Genomic DNA, 22,737 nt, shown 5'->3' with positions numbered 1-22,737 from the left:
GCATGGTGCAGAGAAAAACCTTTTGATCGGATACAAATCGGCAAGCGATCGGCAGTCGATTGTAATGTGTGACCTACGACACATCAAAGGGGCTCGCCGACACATCGCCGATGCATCACCGACGCCAGACAGATATTCGGCATGGTAAATATCTGGAGCTGTCGGGTGACTCCACATCCTGTGGGGTGAAAACTGTCGGCACAGGCAGTGATTGTGGTGAGGACCTACAGACAATGAGAGAGCAAGGCATGGGGTGAGGTCACAGTGTGGAAGAGAAACCTGCGAGTGCTAATCCATTCTTCACCCACTTTCTTTCTCTTATCCTTTTTGGGGTTTCTTCTGCACAAATCATCACGTAAACAGCTCGCACCTCTTGTTTCTGTCCTACGTCCATCTTCAAATAAACAACTCCTGTTTTATGAGTGGCTTTCATGTCATATATCCGTGTCCCTTCTCGCGTGTGTTTTCATGACAAAACGTAGTTTGGACACCAGATAGAGTCGTCAGGTGACAGTCGTTGTCAGATCCTGTAGTGTGTGACCCTCTGTTCCCGACCAATCACGTACTGTGAACGCCACAATGACAAGTCATGTAGTCTGAACAGCACAGCGATCTGCTGACGGTGAAAGTCGTGCAGTGTGAACTAGCCTTTAGCTGTCCTAAAATCACTGCAAACCACGGCCTCATGGGACTTAGTGCTTTACTACACAGTAGGTCTGAAACCAGAAATCTCCAGTGTGTGAGAAATGTAAGAAATAATCTTCACTTCCTTACAGTCTAAACGCAACATACTATATTAAATAGAATAATTAGTTACGAATACTATATATGGAAATATCTTGTAAATAATTATAACATGGTGACGTGTGTAATTAAACACCTGAACTACACAAACTGTTGTAAAGTCTTAAGGGATAAGCACAAATTTACAGTAATTAAAAACATAAAATAATACACAAATCCTGCCCCATGCTGTAATCTTAATTATGAAAATAATTTTTCATTTCAGTTAATCTTTGAAAATGTGAACAAATTGTGTGTGAGTCATACTGAAACTGTTTCACTAATGAAGACTGGGTTTCTGTGGGAAAATGTGTATTTATAAATAGTAAACTAGACTATGTAATTTAGAGATATAGTAACACTCATCTAACTACACAGTATTCATATTTTATCCATAGTTAGTGTTTGTAACTATTACTCACTCCTTAGTTGGTCTTTTGTATTTAAACAGGGCTGTAAAATAAAGTGTTTCTGTAAGAAATTATACTTAATTATAGTTATACTGAGTGAGTGTGTGCGGGATTTGAAAGTTCTTACAGTGAATTAAATAAATCTATGGAGAGAAAAAGGTTTTGTATTTCCTGTGTAACAGAGAGAGCAAGGGCAGTACTGAGTGTATCTCCACAGAGCTGGCTATTACACTTGGAACATCTTGCATCAAATGTTAAATATAAATGTTTGTTTTAGACACAAAGCATATGTTAAAGCACAGTGAATCTACTGCTTATGTTGTAAAGAGAAAAGCAGTTCTGACTTCTTCATCATTTCATACCAACAGAACAACCCAAACCGACTGTGAGAGTTAATCCTCAGAGCTCCGTCTACACTGGAGACACCATCACTCTGACCTGTGAGCGGCAGTCGACTGGATGGGAGATTCAATGGTATAACAATAATCAGCAGTTACAGCCTCTGAACAGTGAAGAAGCAAACACACTTAAAATGACAGTCGATAATGCAGGAGAAACAGAGTACAAGTGTCGCGCATGCAGGAGATACTACTACACTGGGTACTACTACGGCTACTACTACTACTACCACTACTACTGCACAGAGATCAGTGATCCTGTCAGGATTACAGTGAGAGGTATGTCATGTTTTTTTTTTTCCCTTTTCAGCACAGGTTTGTTAGAAGGTGTAAGAAAATACATTTCTTAATTATTGTAATTCCTTGTTATTCTAGAATGTTCAAATGATCTTTAAATATAAATGTTTTAAAAGTATTTGTCATTTGTGGCTGGTGAGATCCAATGCAAAAAACAAAGAAAAATAAAGAGGTAAAGCTATAAATTTAAGATTTCCATCATGGGAAAGTCTTCAGGACAGAGGAGTTTATGATTTGCAGTTTTCCTGTGACATGACAAGCTGCATTTTTTTTCTATTTTATCTAAAATAGTAAGAGAAAAAAGAGAGGGCTGGTGAGGGAACGACTGTATAATATATATAATGCTATAATGTAAGTGAGAACAGGAACTAATTTGTTTACAGACATTCCACAACAATGAATGTAACTAGAAATGGATGAAAAGTAAAATGTGTCATTCATTAATAAATTAAAATTTATAATCATTGGCAAATTGCTGTGATTTAAAAGGAATAAAACATGAGGACAATAAAATAATCTGTACTTCAGGGTGGAAACAGTAACTCGGCTTCATAACACCTCCACATCACTCAGTATTTTTCTATAACAGTGTGAGACTGAGTGTTTTATTACTTACTTAAACTTTGTTAAAAGAAGGAAAAACACACAGAATACAGTACGTCTGAAACAAGAAACTCCAATGTGTGAGAAATGTAAGAAATTATCTTCACTTCCTTACAGTCTAAACACAACATACTATATTAAATAGAATAATAAGTAGTGACAAATACTATATATGGAAATATCTTGTAAATAATTATAACATGGTTACATGTGTGTAACTAAACACCTGATCTACACAAACTGTTGTAAATTCTTGAGATTTAAGCACAAATTTACTGTAATTTAAAATATAAAATGGTACACAAATCCTGCCCCATGCTGTAATCTTAATTATGAAAATAATTTTTCATTTCAGTTAATCTTTGAAAATCTGTACAAATTATTGAGGGTGTGAGTCATACTGAAACTGTTTCACTAATGAAGACTGGGTTTCTGTGTGAATTTTCTTTTTTTTAATAAACATGACTAGAAACTATGACTATGTAATTTAGATGTATATTTGCACTCATCTAACTACACATTATTAGTGTTTAATCAATAGTTAACATTTTACTTACTACACAGTTCGACTTTTGTAGTTAAACAGGGCTGTGTAAAACTGTAAACGTGCTTCTGTCACACAAAACATTACATCAAGGTCATCACGTATTGTGCTGTGGGTGTTTAATTATTTGATTGATTGATTGATTGATTTGTTGTTATTATTATTATTTAAGTGCATTGATAATAATCAGTCCTATAAAAACTAGAGCCTACACTGTACAATACAGTTTAACTGGATCTAAATGTGGTGTTTACTTTAAAAACAAAGATTTAACAGTTAATATTAACAGATGTCACAGTTTATTAGAAAATATATACTTAACTTTAAATTAGCTAGTAGAGTTGTTAAAAGCAAACTGTTGCATTCACTATTCCACTATCCCGATATCATCATTATACACCCATGACGACAAGTTCATCATGACAGTTTAGATGCTCCGTTATGTTTCTACAGCAAGACCTAAACCAGTAGCATCCATAGATCCTGATAAACCGGTGTTCAGTGGAGACGCCGTCACTCTGAGATGTGACCTACAGGATGAAAGCTGGCAGTACAGCTGGTATAAAGATGATTCACGCAGGCCTGTCAGTAGTGAACAGGTGTACACAATCAGTGGTGTTGAAGTGACCCATACAGGTAAATACACCTGTAAAGGAGCAGAGAGACAAGGCTCACGCTCCTCACACTTCAGTGATGCTGTTACACTGACTGTATCAGGTGAGTGTGTGAGGGGTTTTGGGGACAAATTAAAATGTACAATTAGACATTCATGAAAATCTTCTTACTGTGTATTAAATGAATGTAGATAAAATGTGTTGTATTTCCTGTGTACAGAGAGACCAGGGGCAGTACTGAGTGTATCTCCACAGAGCTGGCTGACTGAAGGAGACTCAGTGACTCTAAGCTGTGAGGTTACAGACTCCTCTACAGACTGGACATTCAGCTGGTACACAGCTGTTCCCTACAGAGACGGCTTAACTCAAATAAAACATAATCATGGCTATATCATGTATGTGGAGCTCCTCTCAGACAGCAGCAGAGGATCTGGAGGCAAATACACTCTCAGTCCTGCTGCTCTTAAGCACACAGGAGTTTATATGTGCAGAGGAGAGAGAGGAGAACCAGCCTTACACACAGAGTACAGCAATCCACAGCCACTATGGATCACTGGTGAGGAAAAATAACAGTGGGTTTAGGTTAAATAGTAAAGGTGTGGATGTGTGAATGTAAGAAGAGATTCATGCAACATTCATTTATTAATATGTATAAGGAAGTTAAAGCATGCTGAGTGCTGGTAGAATTTTCCCCTTTGTGACATTGGTGAAAAAAGCCATGTGCTGTGTTTGTGTGCTGTCTCCGTCCCTCATCTAGTCATTGGTTTATTTTCCTGGAAACAAAGAGGACTAAGGAGATGATTAAGGATTGAGGATCTATGTGCAGGAGTATTTTATTATAAAAGCCAGAAATCCAGAACAGGTCAAAGAGATATGACTGAATATACAAAGAACATGCTAATAAGAAGCACAGCATTCTGGGGTTGTTTGTTTGTTTGTTTGTTTGTTTTCAGAAAGCTTGCCAGAAAGACAAGATCATGCCTGCTTCAGGTTTAAACATGAATACAAACACAGATATGGCTATTAGGAGAACTACACAGTTGCAGATACAGATGATGTCATTATGTTACACTGTTAGTGAACACAATACAAATAGCAGAGCTGTAAAACAGGCAAGGGTCAAACACAGTAAAGTACAATATAAGAGAGCAGAGGGAAAATCCAAAAGAGTAATCAAAAGCAAAGGGTCTAAACACAGCAATGACAATCTCAAATTAAACATGGCTCTGAACTTTACATTGTGTAAATGCATGTGCTGGCCTAATGTAATCTACAGTGAGGAAGAGACCTGGAGGTGGTGTGCTAGAGCTAGGCTAATACTGAGATGATGGTGATGTCTGGTGGTCATGTGATGTTGATGTGATGCCCTAATCATGTGCACCTATTCCTAGTTTCACCTCAAACTCTTTTTGTATTTATTCCCTCTGTGTTGTTCTGTGTCTTTGCTGATTTTTGTTCCTTTGCAGCAGCTGAAGGACTTTCCTGTGTTCCTAGTCCCAGTTTTCATTTTATTTCTCTGTTTTGACCTTTGCCTTTTTGCAGCATTTATGAGTATGGATGATCGCGTGTTAAACCTGTCTGTGTTATGACCCATGCTATGGACTGTGGCTTTGATTCCAGATTAATAAACATAATTCTGAATGCACATGCACTTGTATTCTCATTATATTCCACGTGTATATTCCATATACACCTATTCTTATTTACATGACTCTCTTCTGTGTTTAAGGTGAATCTCCTCCAGTCTCTCTGATCATCAATCCCAGCAGAACTCAACACTTTACTAATGACTCTCTCTCACTGAGCTGTGAGGACCAGATTAACTCTACTGGATGGAGAGTGAGACGATACACACACAGTGAGGGAGTGTTAGATTGTTCAAGGGGATCAGTTACAGGATCTACATGTAAAATCAGCTTCCTCTCCACATCCTACACTGGAGTTTACTGGTGTGCGTCTGAATCTGGAGAAAACAGTAATCCTGTCAACATCACAGTGCATGGTGAGTCTTCATGTAGTGTGTTTATTGTTAAAGGAAAAGGGAAATGTTTCATTACAGAATATTCAGAACTCTGAGTTTCCAACTGGGAGAACTGTTCAACAAGACACAAACATTATTTTCCTGAATGAGCAGAAGTACATGCTTACCTATACCCACACTGATCATGATAATGACATGAGTAACTTACTGAGTATTAATCAATCAGGGATGTCATAGAACATTTTATTTCTATCTGTTTATGTTGATTGCTGCTGTGTACAGATAACTCATTGTGCTTAGATTATGTTTAATATGCTATGGTATTTAAACAGTGTCTTTAATAGAGAGTGAAGGTGGAACCTGAGTTGTATCAGTGAACTTGGTCAATAAAAATGAGTGCAAAGTGCTGTGACTTTCAGCTTCACTCACAAGCAAAGTGTAGACGGTGGGGAGCGAGGGGAAAGGAAGTGCACATGGCTCAGTGCTCAGTGCTGTCATGTGTGATAGTTTCTCTGCACACTCTCTTCACTGCTCCACTCTCACAAATACCTTTGTGCACAATTAATGGCACCTTGAGTTCATTTTTAATTTTCATGTTCACTAATACCGCTCTGTACACTCAGGTGGGCCACCCTCACACTCTTTATTAAACATAATGTTTAAACAGCATAATGTGTTTTCTCAGGTTACTCATGTTGTAGGAAGATGCTGTAGTGTCTCCTCTTGATATTTTCACAGAGCCCAGTTTGCCCTCTGCTTTACTTTGATCATAAATCATGAAATACTTCCATATCACTTTCGTTTTCTGTCATCTGTTCTTTAGTATGATAACATACACGAGGCTTATGTCACATAAGAATAGCACGTAGTAACACATAAGATGTTGGTATCAGAGTGCTTTTTTTTTTCTTTTTTAATTTTTTTTTTTTTAACAACTACCTAAGCACTACATCAAGCAACTAGCATGATGATACCTGATACAGTTCCAATTTGTCCATAATTCAGACTGTGGAGACATTCCACTGGGTTTAAATTAATATACATTTTAATTAGAGAGCATTTATTTGTATTGTACATGTGATTTTCTGTGTTCTAGATGGTGATGTGATCCTGGAGAGTCCTGTCCATCCTGTGACTGAGGGACATCCTCTGACTCTACGCTGTTTATATCGATACCCAAATTCCTCAAACCTCCGAGCTGATTTCTATAAAGATGGATCAGTTCTCCAGACACAGACTACAGGAGAGATGATCATCCGAACTGTCTCAAAGTCAGATGAAGGTTTCTACCACTGTAAACACCCAGAGAGAGGAGAGTCACCGAAAAGCTGGGTCTCAGTCAGAGGTGAGAAATCATTTCAATATTCATTTAAATACAACTGTGACTGAATGTGTTGAACTCAGTATCTTTACATAATGTAATCTATAGTGCTGAGTTTATGTAAGTCTGTGTAAAATATGCAGTGTGTTCACATGCTGTTGTGTCTGTGTGTACTAGTGTAAATGGATTTATTTGTACTGCAGTTTGAGTAAAACATACAAACAGTTCATCATGAATAAAGTGTTATTATAATGATTATTTTATTCTGCGTCAGGTCCATCAGGTGTAGAAGCTCCATTCTCAGAGCTCATGCTGATCAGTAGTGTAGTGACGGCCTCTCCGTATCTGCTGGTGACCATCATTCTGCTGGTCAAATGTTACAGAGCTCGAGGTAAGAACTCTTTCAGTACGTTTCACATAATGAACAAACTAACTTTAATTACTGCCTGAAAAATATTTTCACTTAAAGAAAAGTAGAAATCATTTGACTCAATAGAAGCAGTTTAAAAATAAGTGTTTTAAAATGTTTTCTAAAATGCACTTACAGTAAGATTTAAATGTGAGTATGATGAGATAAAACACAGCATTTCTGTTTCTGCTGAGGTCTGAGGGTGAATTTACACGTGACAGACGCTTCAATCAGTGTGACAAAGCATCTAAAAAATTACAAATAACTCCAAACTTTTAGAAAATACACATCTTGTCACACTATTTATATTTAAAACATATCGTAACTTACATAACAAATATATTGTATCTAATATAATATATGATGGATATAATTATTCATGCAGGCATTAGATAATGACAATAATAATACACAAGGTTTTAAAAGGAAGAGGTAGCATTTAATAGAGCAATAGGACACTAATAAAGTGTTTGTAATAATTGATAAAGAATCTCTGACCTGCATTTTGCAGTTACTGAAGATGACTGAATGAATGATGTTTATTTTCTAACACATCTTTTCCTGAAGCTCTGTCACGTGTCACTTCACTGTCCTTCATAAGCATTAAAACAAACACCCTTTAAACTGTGTTTAGGACGATATCAAATGCAGCTCGGTTGATTTTCTGCCATAAACACCTGGAATAAACTTTGAAATGAAACAAATGACTTTTTAAATGTCTTTAACAGCTCACACTGATGAAGAGAGGATTGAGAATGCAGTCATAGAGGAGTGAGCAAAGTTCATCTGTAAAAAGAGGATGCATTTACTGTCAAATAATTTCATCATTTCTTGTTCTTTAATGCTTTGTGGGATTTTAAAATAATACTGATTTGTCATTTTAATGCCATGCTGTTATTTGCTCAGCATCTTATAGACACCTTCATTGGTCTGACTGGATTTGTTTAGCTGAAGCCTGCAAACCTCCTCATGAGGTGAAAGTTACCATGTGTGTATCTCCAATAACGCTTACATGCTGCTAATGCAATGCAGAGTAAAAAATGAACAAAGACTCTTATAAAAATATTAATGAAGGGGAAATGTTGATGCAGAGAGTGTATATGGTTTAAATTGCGTTATTTCAGAATGAAAATGTGCAGTGTAATGTTTTCCAGTGTAGGTTGTATTTTCTGTAAGCTGACTACAGTCAGAGCGGTTGGTGAAAAGCCCAGTGTTACTGGAGTTAAAGTAAGTTAAGCTTTGTATGGATGCGATATAAAAACAAGGTCATCGACTGTTATCTGAAACATGGTGGGAACTAATATTGTGTTTTGTGTCTTCTCAGTATTAGTTCTACCACTACTGTATTTGTACTGCTGTGTTTTCTTCTATTTCTTTGTGAGATTAGCTCTAGCTGGATTACAAGGAGTAGATTTACAATCTCAGTTACACACTGTTGTTAGATTTGTTCGACTTTTCAGCTGTGTGAACTTTAATTGTAGTTGTGTGAGGAGATTTGTGGATGAAATGATTTGATCAATTCAATAAATGCATCATTATCAGTTCACTGAATTATTTAACCTGGTAGCAATAATGTATCGTATGAAGTACAAGTAATACTCTGAGAAAACTCTTGTGCCTTTGTCAATATCAGCATTTTTACCATTTTGTATTTTTATACAATGATGTACTTTTCATTGTCTTATATTGTCTCTTGTCTCCTGCTGTAAGATTGTAATTTCCCACATGGGATTAATAAAGTGTTATCTTAAAAGCAGAAACTGGATCCTGCAGTATTATTCAGTGAAAGTAGAGGATGTCAGTGCAGTAAAGTTCAGGAGTAAATGAGGAATCAAACAGAAGTGATATTACTCTTTCTGCGTGTCTACACACTGGTACACTGATGTGTACATATCCAGCAGCCAGCAGAGGGCAGCAGGGGTGTACAGTGAGCGCTGCCATTCAGGAAAACTCAAGTTACCCAGAATTCTCCAGGCTGATTAACCTGGATTTCCTGCACCTGCCAGGCAGGATACTTAAGGACAGCCTTTGATGCAATTTTGTAGAGGGGAATTGGTATGGGAGGTTAGGTCTTTATCTGTGGTATGGTTTAAAGTGTAAAAAGAAAAGAAAAAGGAAGCTAAGAATTAAAAGTATTAGAAAAGGAGCTGAAAAGAAAAGCAGAGGAAACAAGGGACTAAAGAAAGTGCCCCAATCACACCCTAAACTCTGCACTTAACCTTTATTTCACCAATATATAAACCCTGCTCGGCCATTTATTTATAATCAAGCAGGAGTTTTCACTCTGCAGTTGGGTTCACACTGAACCGTATCGTAACAGTTACCATATCATTTGTGTATGAGATTCTAAAACTCAGGCTGTTAGATGTCATTAGCTTGTGTTATGAAAGAAACAGAAGTGATATTCAGTGAGAAAACTTACTCTGGGCTTAACTAAAGCTCGACATGCTCCACCCCCAACTCCACTCCTGCTCCACTGCACGAACATTTATCATGTCAGCAGTCACAAAAAAAAATTCAGTAACAGCATCATACTGACAGTTACAGTGTTTGCTATTACATCATCATGGCACAGATGAAGCAAAAGAAAAGCCGCAGCTGGACCAGAGCTGAAACTTTATGTTTAGGTTCAGTTTGGAGAGAACGACGTTATCAAACACTGTGTGAACAAATGGTACATAATCATTATGTTTGGGAGAAAAATTTTCTGGAAGTTTGCGATAAATGTCTCTCTGTCAAAGTGGTGTTTGGTGACTGGATTTAAATGTCGAGAACCACGCAAAGGGTTATAGGTCATTTTATAGAAGGTAAAAGATGCTGTAATCTTCACTGGCTCTGGAACACACAGTCTGGAAAAAGTCCAGAAAAATAACTGACATGACCAGTTCACACGGGATTAAAATCACAGAGAAGCTCTGGATATTATTACATTACGCCTCATCCCCATATAAAACTAGTCCTGTCTGAATAGCCCTTTAGACAGTGTGTGGTATAGCGGACACAATGTGCTTTTTATGTGCTTTTGCTTTGCTGTGCACATTACACACCTGGATTATAACTAGAAACACAAAACCATTATATTCACACATTATTGTGCAATCTCGGCCCTTTTTATTCCTTCATCATTAGGCATGCACACTGTAAATCAGCAGCAGGAAAAAAAGAAAACATTCACCAGAAATTATTTATTTAGATGATCGTTTGGCAAAAAAAGAAAAAGCCATGTCCATAAATATTTGGACACTGAGTAAGTTACTGTTATTATCTCTGTGATGCTCTGTGAGTAAACTTTCTCTCTGTGTCTTCATCAGAGTGGGTGGTGGGGTATAAAGTTGTACACAGGACAGTAGTGTCAGGCTATGTAGGTGGAGACAGAAGCAAGTGCAGGTATGCAGATCATTGTCAATAATGCAAAGGGGAAAGCCAAAGTTTGTGGTCATTAAACAGGCAGGGGTTAGGTGATCAGGCAAACAAACAAAACTAGGCAAAGTAGATAATCGGGGTTGAGAGCAGAAACAATGGTCAAAAGTTACTTTGGCAAAAAACAATGAAAAGGTTTGGAGACCAACAGAGAACAAGAAAACTGTACATTTGCTTCGTGCCGTCTGAATGTTCCCAAAGTCTCCTATATGCTGTGAGTGCAGGTGTGTGTGGTTGGAACTCTGGAGAAGGCAAGCGCATGCGTGTGTGGGAAGTGTAGTCCTCAGTGGCCATGTTTGTAGTCCACGGTGCCTCCTGGGAAACTGAGTTACGGTTACGGTGATATGACAAGTAGTATAAGAGGAGCTAATTATCACTAATATCTGAAGATGCCCATGTGTAGCTAGAAGCAGGTATTGTGTTATCTGAGTTACAGGAGTCATTATACATGGGGAGGACATGTCTCTACCACATTTCAAAATCTAGGCTTTGTCCCCCCACTTTTTCCTAATCTCAAATTGTATTTCTCATTGCCTGCCTGTCTCCGAGTATTTCTGAGTTGGACAGTTCCCATTCCACAACTTTCAGAAACAAAATGCAATGAAAAAAACCCCAAACTTTTGCTATGATAAGTGCAGGGGTCAGACTCCAGTATCTAGGGCTCTCTGAACTGTTTACCTGTTGTCAAGCTTGACGAGAGCAACGCGTCTGTCACTGCAAGATAACAAGCAAAACCTTGTATAGATTTTCAGAGAGGTGTCTTCTCTTACAGTGTAAGAGAACATCAGTGGAAAAAAAACGCGTGTCCTGAGGTGAAGGCAGCTACGACACAGCATTCAGATGCTCGTGATCACGTGTATTGATGAAAGATTTATTTGTATTTGAGGTAAAATAGCATAGTGTGTCGACAGACCGGCGGCTGGCACACAAGAAGTAAAGAGCGCTCCTCCTGCGACTGCCGCTGTGGTGCTGAAGAGACAGCTCCGCTTCAGAACCCCCAATGTTGGAAAGCCCCCAGCGCGGCCCCGGCATCCCCGTAGACGACACGGGCGCCCGAGCACTTACCCTACTACACCTCCTTTACACCTCACACCCTCACTGCACCTAAATAAACTCTGCAGGTTTTGCCTCAGAAACGGCCTCCTGTGTGTCTGTGCTCAGCACAGCGCTTTTTTCATAAATCAGTGCGATTGGTCAGCCTTTAGGACTGTCTGTGTTTTACAAATATTTAACCAATGAAAAGTCATTAGAAATGAGCATTTAAGTGTTTTCATTTTTTATTTTTTTTAAATCTTTTGTGCGGAGCATGCCCCAACACCCCCTCTAGCATTTCAGCTATTATACAACAAATCACCTGATTTATTTCAGCTTTTATAAAACATTAAAGGGTTTTTATTTTATTTTATTTTATTTTATTATATACATTTCTCATGAAATTTTCTCCTGTCTCCGTCATGGTCCTGGCTTCAGGTGGACAGGACTGTACCATCAGAGGAGAGAAAAGGGGAGCGGAACCACTTCTAAATAAATGATACTCACAGTCAGAGTGTACACACCTTTAATAAAATTGTGTTTCTTTTTACACAAAATGATCGACTGCTGCTTTGACTCTACCAAAACACAGGTGTGTACAGACTTCTCAGTGTACATGAGCAGACTGAACGGTGATAAGATATATTTTAATCACTTCTGTTTAAATCTATTACAGTGTAGATAAGGTCAGGATTGATATTATACTGCAGTTACCACTAGAGGGAGTCAAAGGCATTTTAGTTTCACTTTTCAATCACTGGCCTCTAAATACTGAGTTACTGTAGCCTTCCTGTCAGCTCCGACCAGTCCCTTACCAAAAAAAAAAATAAAAAGAAAAAAGAAAAAAAAAACCTGCAGGAATATTATGCAGATATCCTACAGGAATTTCAGCTAATTTCCATCAATTCTATGAAGGAAAAGAACATATATGCAGGAATTATACCCTCCAGGAATTATGTCCTGCTCTCTCAGAAAGGATGTGATAATATCCTACAGACTTTTTGGGTTATTACTATTCCATTACTATTTCATTTTGTGTTAAATTATCCAATGAATGTGTTTTTTAAAAAAAAGAAGAAAAAAAACCTACACAAGAGTGAGAAAAACGTGTTAAATTATCATCCAATCAAGTTGTGAACTGCGGTGCTGACGTCAACATCCAAATCCTAACTCGCCTCAAAGTGAATGTTCGCTGCTTTGACCTTTTGATTGTGACCACAGAGTCACTGAGTCCTGAGACGAGGAAATGAAATGACCACAAGTACGTTAGCGTTCATCACTATTTAACGTTAATACTGCTGAAAATGTCTGATTGAGTTTGTGATATTTTGGCAGGGAGTTCTCGAAAATGCATTCATTGGAAAACAGTAACTCAGCGATTGATGGTGAATGATCACTGAATCATTTACACAATCAATTCATTAAAACACTGAGTCATTCATGACTAAAACATGTCTTATTATCTTAACATGAGCATGCCAACACATCTACTGAAAGACTTCAGAAACATGCAGCATGTTTTTCCCTCTCAAAACAGATCTAACATTTTTTTATATTAACTTTGTAGAATACATAAGTGGCCATGGTGGCTTAGTGTTTAGCACGTTTGCCTCGCACCTACAGGGTTGGGGGTTCAATTCCCACCAGGTTCTCTGGTTTCCTCCCCCTACGTCCAGGGTGTCCCCTGCCTCATCCTCCTGGAGCTCCAGGCTTCCTGCAACCCTGTGCAGGATAAGTGTTGCAGAAAATGGAAGGATGGATGTAGACTTCATAACCTGCAGATTTTCTTTTTAATGTACATGAAATAGGAGATAGTTTAAGTCTGCAGCAGACCAGCAGTAATGATAAAATCCTGCAGGATACAAGCAAACACTGTAGGGTTTATGTAAGGGGTATGGCCTTTCACAACCCCCCCCCCCCCCCCCCCCTTAATAATCACTAATTATTATTTACCTCTCTGTGTTAATAATAAGTGCAAAAAACTGTGCAGAAACAAACACTTCTCATTAGTCCTGTACTCACACAGAGCAGTGACAGTGTTAGAGGCCTGAGAGCAGAGACCAGTTCACGGATGTGGCTTATTTTCTATTTTAATGTACTGCTGCAAATTCAGCTGTGAAGAGGTGGCGGAGAAAGTGGATGTGTGAAAGTGGATGTGTGAAACAAATAAGAAACTTTTAGCTGTTGATATGGTGGCAAATTTAACTCCAGCTCAAACCAGTCCATTATCCTCTGACCTCTCTCATCATCAAGGCATTTCTTTGTCTTTGTTTGTATAATCTATAGTGCGTGCGTTTGTTTGTGTGTGTGTGTGTGTGTGTGTGTGTGTGTGTGTGTGTGTGTGAAAATCCAAGGAGATTTCAGAAATTTCAGAAATGTTACTGCATGAGTTAAGGAACTATGCTGCTGTCACATGATTGGTTGATTGGAAAAGTGCATGAATGAGCAGGTGTGCAGGTGTTCCTAATAAAGTGGACAGTGAGACCATAATGCACATTTAAATATTTTACAGGACTGTTTATTCATTAATGCAAATGATTTTAATACTGGTGAAGTGAAACATTATAGGTTTTATAGTGCAAAACTTAAAAATATGGGAACAGGAGCTGCAACATCTATCAACTAAAGTGCAGAAGTGACACATGCACACATTCTCTCTCTCTCTCTCTCTCTCTCTCTCTCTCTCTCTCTCTCTCTCTCTCTCTCTCTCTCTCTGTAAGAACACAGGAAGTTGAAAGTTTAACACACACCACTGCTCAGTCAGTCAGTCGTTAGAGAGACAGGATGGAGTTCAGTCCACTCGCTGTGATGCTCTGTGAGTAAATGTTCTCTTTGTGTCTTCATTAGAGTGAGTGGTGGGGTATAAAGTTGTTCATCTGCAGTCTGAATGTCCTGAGTGATGAGTTTATTGTGTGATTAGGACATTGTGTGTACTTCAGCATGACTGCTCAGGTGGATCAGTGTATCCATATCTGTTATGAGAAGGGTTTAGTTTGATGTGTAACTACTCTCAGTAACTATGATAGTTCAACAGGTAAGAGTACAAGTAGAGCAAGTTTAAAACACAGGGTTTAAATAATCTAATGAGTGTAAACGAGTCTGTATTGTTGGAATCTGTAGCTGATCTTCTGTGTCCTGCTGTCATCTGCTGCTCAGTGACAACCTCTCATGATCATTTGATCTGCTAAAAGAAAATGACTGGATGGTGTTTGTACTTTCACCAATGGAAGTCAGGGTTGTGAATAACTGAAAGGTCTTTAGCTGCTGTGGTGAGACTCTGGCAAATTTACACGGTTACACAAGCTGTACACTCACTACTTTACATTGTAGCAAAGTGTCATTTCTTCAGTGTTGTCACATGAAAAGATATAATCAAATATTTGCAAAAATGTGAGGGGTGTACTCACTTTTCTGATATACTGTATTTTAATATGATGATAAATCAAATGCACATTTAAAAAACGAGCAACAACAAAAAAAAAACAGCTTGTAGGGTTTTGTATGAGGTCTGGCCATTGAACAACAGCCCCCCCCCCCCCCCCCCCCCCGATAATCACCAATTATTATTTTCCTATCTGTGTTAATAATAAGTGCAATAATTGTGCAGAACCCGACACTTCTCATTAGTCCTGTACTCACACAGAGCAGTGACAGTGTTAGAGGCCTGAGAGCAGAGACCAGTTCACGCATGTGGTTTATTTTCTATTTTAAAGTAGTGTTTCAAATTCAGCTGTGAAGAAGTGGAGGAGGTGTGAAAGTGGATGTGTGAAACAAATAAGAAACTTTTAGCTGTTGATATGGTGGCAAATTTAACTCCAGCTCAAACCAGGCCTCTGACCTCTCTCACCTCTGACCTCTCTCATCATCAAAGCTTTTATTTGTCTTTGTTTGTTTAATCTATAGTGTGTGTGTGTGTGTGTGTGTGTGTGTGTGTGTGTGTTTGAGTGTGTGAAAATCCCAGGAGAGTTCAGAAATTTCAGAGTTTCTGCATGAGTTAAAGAATTATGCTGCTGTCACATGATTGGCTGATTGGAAAAGTGCATGAATGAGCAGGTGTACAGGTGTTCCATATAAACTGGACAGTCAGACCATAATGCACATTTAAATATTTTGCCTTTTTAAAGCACTGTTTATTATTCACCCATTCACACACACACAGTAGCAGAGCTGCCATGCAAGGCACTAAGTTGCCCTCGGGAGCAACTTGCGGTTCGGTGTCTTGCCCAAGGACACTTCGGCATGGGTAGTCATGTGGGCTAGGAATTGATCCACCAACCCTACGGTTAGTGGACAACCCACTCTACCACCTGAGCCACAGCCGCCCCAGGAAGGGGATGTTAAAGGGAATGCTTTTGTGTGTGTTAGAGAGAAAGAGGACGTAGTCTGACTGTAAGAACACAGGAAGTGCTGAACCCCCCCCCCACCCCCACCTAAGGGAGTAAGGCATATGCAGACCTTGGATGGTCATGTCGTCAGTTTCAGGCATGAGCATAACTTAGTTTATATCCCACAGGATATAATTCAATCTATAAAAACCTTTCAATTCAGAGAATTCAGAACTGTTTATTTCATTTACTTACTTGTTTGTTTGTTTGTTCTGCTGCTGTTCAATTTGTAACATATTTGTGGAATCACTACTAATCCCCACTTTTGGATGTCTAAGGGAATATCTTTTTAATCTCCGAGATGAGATCAGTATGACCCCTATGTCCACTTTTGTGTGTGTTAGAGAGAAAGAGAACGTAATCTGACTGTAAGATCACAGGAAGTGCTGAAGCCCTCCCTAAGACTAAGGTATATGCAGACCTTGGATGGCCGTGTCGTCAGTGACTACGTTTACATGGACAGCATTAATCTAATTATTGACCTTGATCTGAGTAAGATAATAATGTGATTAAGGTGTTTACATGAGTCGCTTTTAGAATACTCCAGTCATGTTCTCGTTTTACATGTTATAGATCATAATTAGATTAACAGCACACGTCATTACGTCACCGTGCCACGCCGTCCGACGCCCCTAAAGAATTTCACGTATCAACATAAAGTTCGTCTTTGTTATGGAACCGTATACAGTTTTGGGTGTTTTTATTTAATTTTTTACAAACGCTTTAAGTGCAGTTAATTATTTGTCATGCTGTACATGCAAACAGACAACTGCTTGAAGCCAATGGGTGTGTCCCAAATCGCGTAGTTAACGTCTATATAGTAGCCGAGAAACATGCATTTTTCCCCACTACAGGCCTATAGTAGGAAAGTATGTGATTTGGGACGCAGCTGAACTTTCTTGTTCTCCGTAAAACAGTTGCGCTGTCGTGTGTGATCGTGTCCTGTCGCAAAATGCAGTGAAAACTCCCACATGACGCTCATAATGTGATTAAGGTGTTTACATGTCACTACTACACGTCCATAATGCGACTAAAACAGGATTACTCCACCTGTGTTAATTAGATTATTGCTTACTTCGATTATGACCTTAATTAGATTATGGTAAGTAAAAATTGAAAAATTGCTGTTTACATGGTAGTTTCTTAATTAGAGTATGGTCTTAATCGGATTAAGAGTGGATTATCGTTGTCCAAGTAAACGCAGCTAGTTTCAGGCATGAGCATAACTTCAGATGTGAGGAGAACTTGGTTGGCTGTGTCGTCAATCTCAAGCAAGAGCATAACTTGCTTGGCCATCTCAGCAGACTCAGGCATGAGCAAAACTTGGTTGTATGTGTCAGCGAATTTTGACTGAACTTGGAGTGGGAGGTCGCCTCAGACTGGAACCTGACTTTATGCTGGAGCTCTGGAAATGAGACACCCTCATGGGTCTCATGCTGGAGCTCTGGAAAGGAGGTTGACACGTTGACCACCAACTGGGGCTCTGGAGCTGAGGTCGCCACATTGATCTCCAGCTGGAGCTTGGCACGTGAGACCACCTCGTTGGTCTCAGGTTGGAGCTCTGGAGCTGAGGTCGCCACGTTGATCTCCAGCTGGAGCTTGGCACGTGAGACCACCTCGTGGGTCTCAGGTTGGAGCTCTGGAGATGAAGTCGCCTCATTGACCTCCAGCTGGAGCTCTGCTCTTGCTGTCTTGTTGAGCTGTTTGTGGGCATGCCAGCTGCCCTTGAAACATTCCTGAGAGCTGAAATATGATCCAGGTATCCCAAGATTACTGCGTGTAGTACACTGTAGTGTGGCTTCTTTCTGGCAACCCTTGGTCTTGGTGCTGGAGTTGAACTGTATAGGCAGCCCTGTTGATCCACTCATAAAAGGTGTGGAATGGCAAATCAGGCTTGCTCGTCACACTGACTCCTCTCAAAAGTTGATCCAGGTTGTAGCTCTGCCCTGGATGCCCATAAATAGTTCCGCAAACTGAGTTGCATTGTTCAGGGCACTTTATCTGTACTGGCCAGACATTCCTACGTACACTGGCATGAAGCTCTCCTCGCTCTCCTGCTGCATCCGTAGTGGGTGAAGTATTCTGTCATGTAGGGAGGTTGAGGATGGATGCAATTGCAGATAAGAGTTTTATTATAGGATATGAAAGAAGACAAATCCAAATCATGAAACAATAGCATGAAACAGGCTCGATTAAGAAAAGACTCAAATAATGAGAACTAGAACAAGATCAAAAACAATGAAACATAAAGCTAGGAATAAAGGGTTGATGCATGACAGAGACCATGGCAATTGGGTGTACTACTTTGCAAAGTCATTGTGTTGAAATTGTGTAGTGAGTGTGTGTAAGATTGGTAACAAGTGTGTGTGATTAGAACTCCGGAGAAGGTGAACGTGTGCGTGTGAGGGAAGTGTAGTCCTCTTTGGCCATGTTTGTAGTTGGTGCATCCTGGGAAATGAAGTCACTGGTTGCTGTGATATGACATCTGTGCACAGAAATGATTAAATAAAAAAATAATAATTTGCATTAAATAGACTTACTAAAAAATGCCTTAAAACCTACATTTCCATTTTTGTTACTATTATGGTCTGCGCAGGGAAACGTGTCAGTACAGCAAGTTAAATCTAATGCACAATAATACCAAACTAATGCACAGCCCAAAAAATATAATCACTAATCATTATTTTCCTATCTGTGTTAAAAATAAGAGAAATAACTGCAGAAACAAACACTTCTCATTAGTCCTGTACACACACAGAGCAGTGACAGTGTTAGAGGACTGTGACATTGTTTGAGAGAGCATAGACCAGTTCATAAATGTGGTTTATTTTCTATTTTAATGCAGCAGTGCAGTTTCAGCCATGAAGAAGGGAGGGATGTGTGAAGCTAGAAGTGTGAAAACAAAAACTAACACAACTTTTTAACTGTTGATATGGTGGCAAATTTAACTCCACTGACACTGTTGCAAAGTCAGACATGAAGAATGGGAGGAAGTGTGAATTCGCCCACTCTATTTGTTGCTAGTGGATTGAAAGGTGGTGAAAATTATAAGGGGCCACAGCATTTCAGTAGTTCACAGGCCTCTTGTTATAACTAGGTAACAAGGCAAATAACAAGGTAGATCATACTAATTGAAACAGAATTTAAGCAAAACTACAAAACATTGATGCAATTTCCCAACCATTGCTGAGCCTTACAGAGTTACCACTTTACAAGAAAATGTTTGGAAATAAATAAGAAATCAGGATTTAAAACAGCAGAAAAAGGTTAGAGAGGTGAGAATTAGTGGGAAGGAGACCAGAGGTTAAACACTTTCTTAACGAAGAAGTGTTTTAAGTTAAATAATTTGTAACACATTTGTTTTTCAGGCTGTTCTTAGTAGCTAAAATGAGGTAGCTAACATAGTTGGCTTGGTATTTAACTGAGTATGCTTACACTAATAGAAGGTACACTAATTGTCGAGTATGTTGAAGTCAGTCCTGTTCGAGCACAAGGTGCAGTGAACTGAGTGCACAGTGTTGTTTTTTTTTTTGTGAGAGCAGAGCAGTGAATTGAGCAGAGAAGCTTCCCCCTTCATCTACCCACAGACCTACAAAAGCATGTTTATTTAATACACATGTGATTGACGTGTAAAGGACTACTATCTAATGAATTATTAGAGAAACCCTGTAATAGACAGTGGAGAGTCAAAAACATAGACATCCAGTGTACAGTCTAGCTGCTCATTCTGAGTGGTTTTAGACATAACTTTATTCCACTGTGTTTGAGGTAATATCATTAACCAGGATTTACAGGATTCAGATAAATTTCCAGCCCGATTACCTCTGAAGAACCATACAAAAGAAAAAAGCGAGGCATATTTCATTTTTCTCAGCCTTTGCATAAGGAATAAATTATTTCACACATATTTCTGATGTACAGACATTATCCATTCCTTAAACCTCCTTTCCTATCCCAGTCTGTAAAATTTTGCTGAAATTTATTAGGGACCATCTGTAACTTTCCTAAAGAAGCATTTATTTTCTGACAAATACTCTGAAATTTTTATTGTTATATAATTAAAATGGGTCAGTACTTGGTTTCATTTGCTTTTAGTGGAAGCCCATATAAAAGATTGAGTGCTTCATGGAGCCTCTTTATACTAGAGACAATTTGTAAAACCTCTTTTCCCACAGGATATAATGCAATCTATACCAACCTGTTAATTCAGAGAATTCAGAACTGTTTATTTCATTTACTTACTTGTTTGTTTGTTTGTTTTGCTGCTGTTCAATTTGTAAAATATTTGTGGAATCACTACTAATCCTCATTTTTGGATGTCTAAGAGACTATCTTTTTAATCTCCAAGATGAGATCAGTATGACCCCTATGTCCACTTTTGTGTGTGTTAGAGAGAAAGAGAACGTAAGCTGACTGTAAGATCACAGGAAGTGCTGAGACTTTAACACACACCACTGCTCTGTCTGTCAGTCAGTCGTTAGAGAGACAGGATGGAGTTCAGTCCACTCGCTGTGATGCACTGTGAGTAAATGTTCTCTTTGTGTCTTCATTAGAGTGAGTGGTGGGGTATAAAGTTGTTCATCTGCAGTCTGAATGTCCTGAGTGATGAGTTTATTGTGTGATTAGGACATTGTGTGTACTTCAGCATGACTGCTCAGGTGGATCAGTGTATCCATATCTGTTATGAGAAGGGTTTAGTTTGATGTGTCACTACTCTCAGTAACTATGATAGTTCAACAGGTAAGAGTACAAGTAGAGCAAGTTTAAAACACAGGGTTTAAATAATCTAATGAGTGTAAACGAGTCTGTATTGTTGGAATCTGTAGCTGATCTTCTGTGTCCTGCTGTCATCTGCTGCTCAGTGACAACCTCTCATGATCATTTGATCTGCTAAAAGAAAATGACTGGATGGTGTTTGTACTTTCACCAATGGAAGTCAGGGTTGTGAATAACTGAAATGTCTTTAGCTGCTGTGGTGAGACTCTGGTGGTGTTTCCTGTGCACAGAAAGGTTTAACAAAACCATGTTAGTGTTAACGAGACTTACTGAGAAAATGCCTTATAATCTACGTTTCCATTTTTGTTACTATTATGGTCTGTTCAGGGAAACATCTCAGTACAGCAAGTTAAATCTAATGCACAATAATACCAAACTAATGCATGTTTTAATCACCATTACTGATTATGTATTTATTTAATGTCTTTAAAACCACAGCAGACAATATGAAAGAAAGAAAATTAGCTTTGTGTACACACACAGGGCAGTGACAGTGTTAGAGGCCTGAGAACAGAGCCGAGTTGCTGTTGTAACTTCTAGTTCAGTGATATGTGTTCAGCAGTGAAGGGGAGGAGGTGTGAAGCTGAATGTGTGTGTGAGAGAGAGGACTCACTCAAAACTAATGTCTGTAAAATATGTAAATAAACTCCACTAATACTTCCTGTGCTGTTACAAAGCCAAAAGTTGGCCAAAATAAAATAACAATATTACTTATGTATCTACATTACAGGAAATTTGAAGTGAAAGACTGTATAGTAGAGACTGATGAAGACAAAGTGTGTCTAGTGAACAGAGATGGGAGGTGGGGCAGGTTGTTTGTCTGTGCTTGAAAATTAGATACACTTATAATTAGTAATGCATCACGTGGGGGAATGCAGCACACCCTCTTCCAAAATGAAGTGAATACCTCAGTAGGTTAAATATGATTTAATTTACAATGAAGTCCATGCAGATTTGATAGTGTTTACATTAGTTTCAATGCTTTTGATTGTAGGGAATTTAGTCAGCGGTGGGCAGAACACAGACACGCAGGAGGCTGCTTCAGGTGAACACGTGGGGAATTTTATTTACAAAAGTCCGTGTGAGTGTGTGTGTATGCGTGTGTGTGCACAAGGGTGGCCGTGAGATTAAGTGCTCAGTGGTCGCGGGGCTGCCGGCGGTTGTGCTTAGGTTTTCCCGAATGGCGGGGATCCCTTTTCCCTCAGGGGGTGGAATCTTCGATTGCACCGGTCTTGTCTGGAGAAAAAAAACACAACATGGGGTTCGTACACGGGCCGGGAGAGCCTTCTCTCTCTTGCGAGCGGAGTATCAGCCCTTTTATACTCTCCCGTCGCCTGCTGGTTGGTGGAATTTTCCCGTGCCGCCCGCCATTCAGCGGCCGTGTGTGTGTCGGCGGCCCCGCCCTGCCGCCACGCGGTCTCCGGGTGTCCAAAACACTGGTGGTGCTGAAGTGGAGCTGTCGCTTCAGCACCGCAGCGGCAGTCGCGGGAGGAGTTTTGTTTTCTGCCTGTCGCCAGATGATATATCCAGATATTTCAATATGATGATAAATCAAATGCACGGTAAAAAAGCAGCTGCAGGTTAACGATCTGCATTAATGTACATTTCTGGTTACTTGCAATAATGATGGTGATCAGTAACAGAAAATTAGACATGCACACAGAGTATCATTAACATTGCAGTGCACAATTCAAGTACTGTACAGCTTTACATGAGCATTGAGGATAAAATACACTATATGATTTATTATTCTCAGTTAAAAAT

The 22,737-nt window shown here is 39.1% G+C and overlaps 1 protein-coding gene and 1 long non-coding RNA gene across 2 annotated transcripts in view; both read left to right on the top strand.

Annotated features, from left to right (window-relative positions):
- Positions 1 to 1,565: 1,565 nt before the first annotated feature.
- Positions 1,566 to 22,737, top strand: part of LOC108261462 (B-cell receptor CD22) — a 42,055-nt gene continuing 20,883 nt past the window's right edge. Inside the window, exons 1-5 of the mRNA XM_053681728.1 lie at positions 1,566 to 1,870; positions 3,489 to 3,752; positions 3,870 to 4,205; positions 5,379 to 5,663; positions 6,727 to 6,975. Coding sequence (XP_053537703.1) covers positions 1,726 to 1,870; positions 3,489 to 3,752; positions 3,870 to 4,205; positions 5,379 to 5,663; positions 6,727 to 6,975 — 1,279 coding nt within the window. The 5' untranslated portion in view covers positions 1,566 to 1,725. The remainder of the gene's footprint in view (positions 1,871 to 3,488; positions 3,753 to 3,869; positions 4,206 to 5,378; positions 5,664 to 6,726; positions 6,976 to 22,737) is intronic.
- On the top strand, positions 7,219 to 9,115 carry LOC128633077 (uncharacterized). The gene is made up of 2 exons (XR_008396739.1): positions 7,219 to 7,342; positions 8,089 to 9,115. It is a non-coding gene; the product is annotated as an uncharacterized LOC128633077 (long non-coding RNA).

This window comes from Ictalurus punctatus, chromosome 7 (assembly GCF_001660625.3).
Source record: "Ictalurus punctatus breed USDA103 chromosome 7, Coco_2.0, whole genome shotgun sequence".
Classification (NCBI taxonomy): domain Eukaryota; kingdom Metazoa; phylum Chordata; class Actinopteri; order Siluriformes; family Ictaluridae; genus Ictalurus; species Ictalurus punctatus.
Note: the sequence above shows the minus strand (reverse complement) of the source record. Positions and strands in the feature narration are given on the sequence as shown.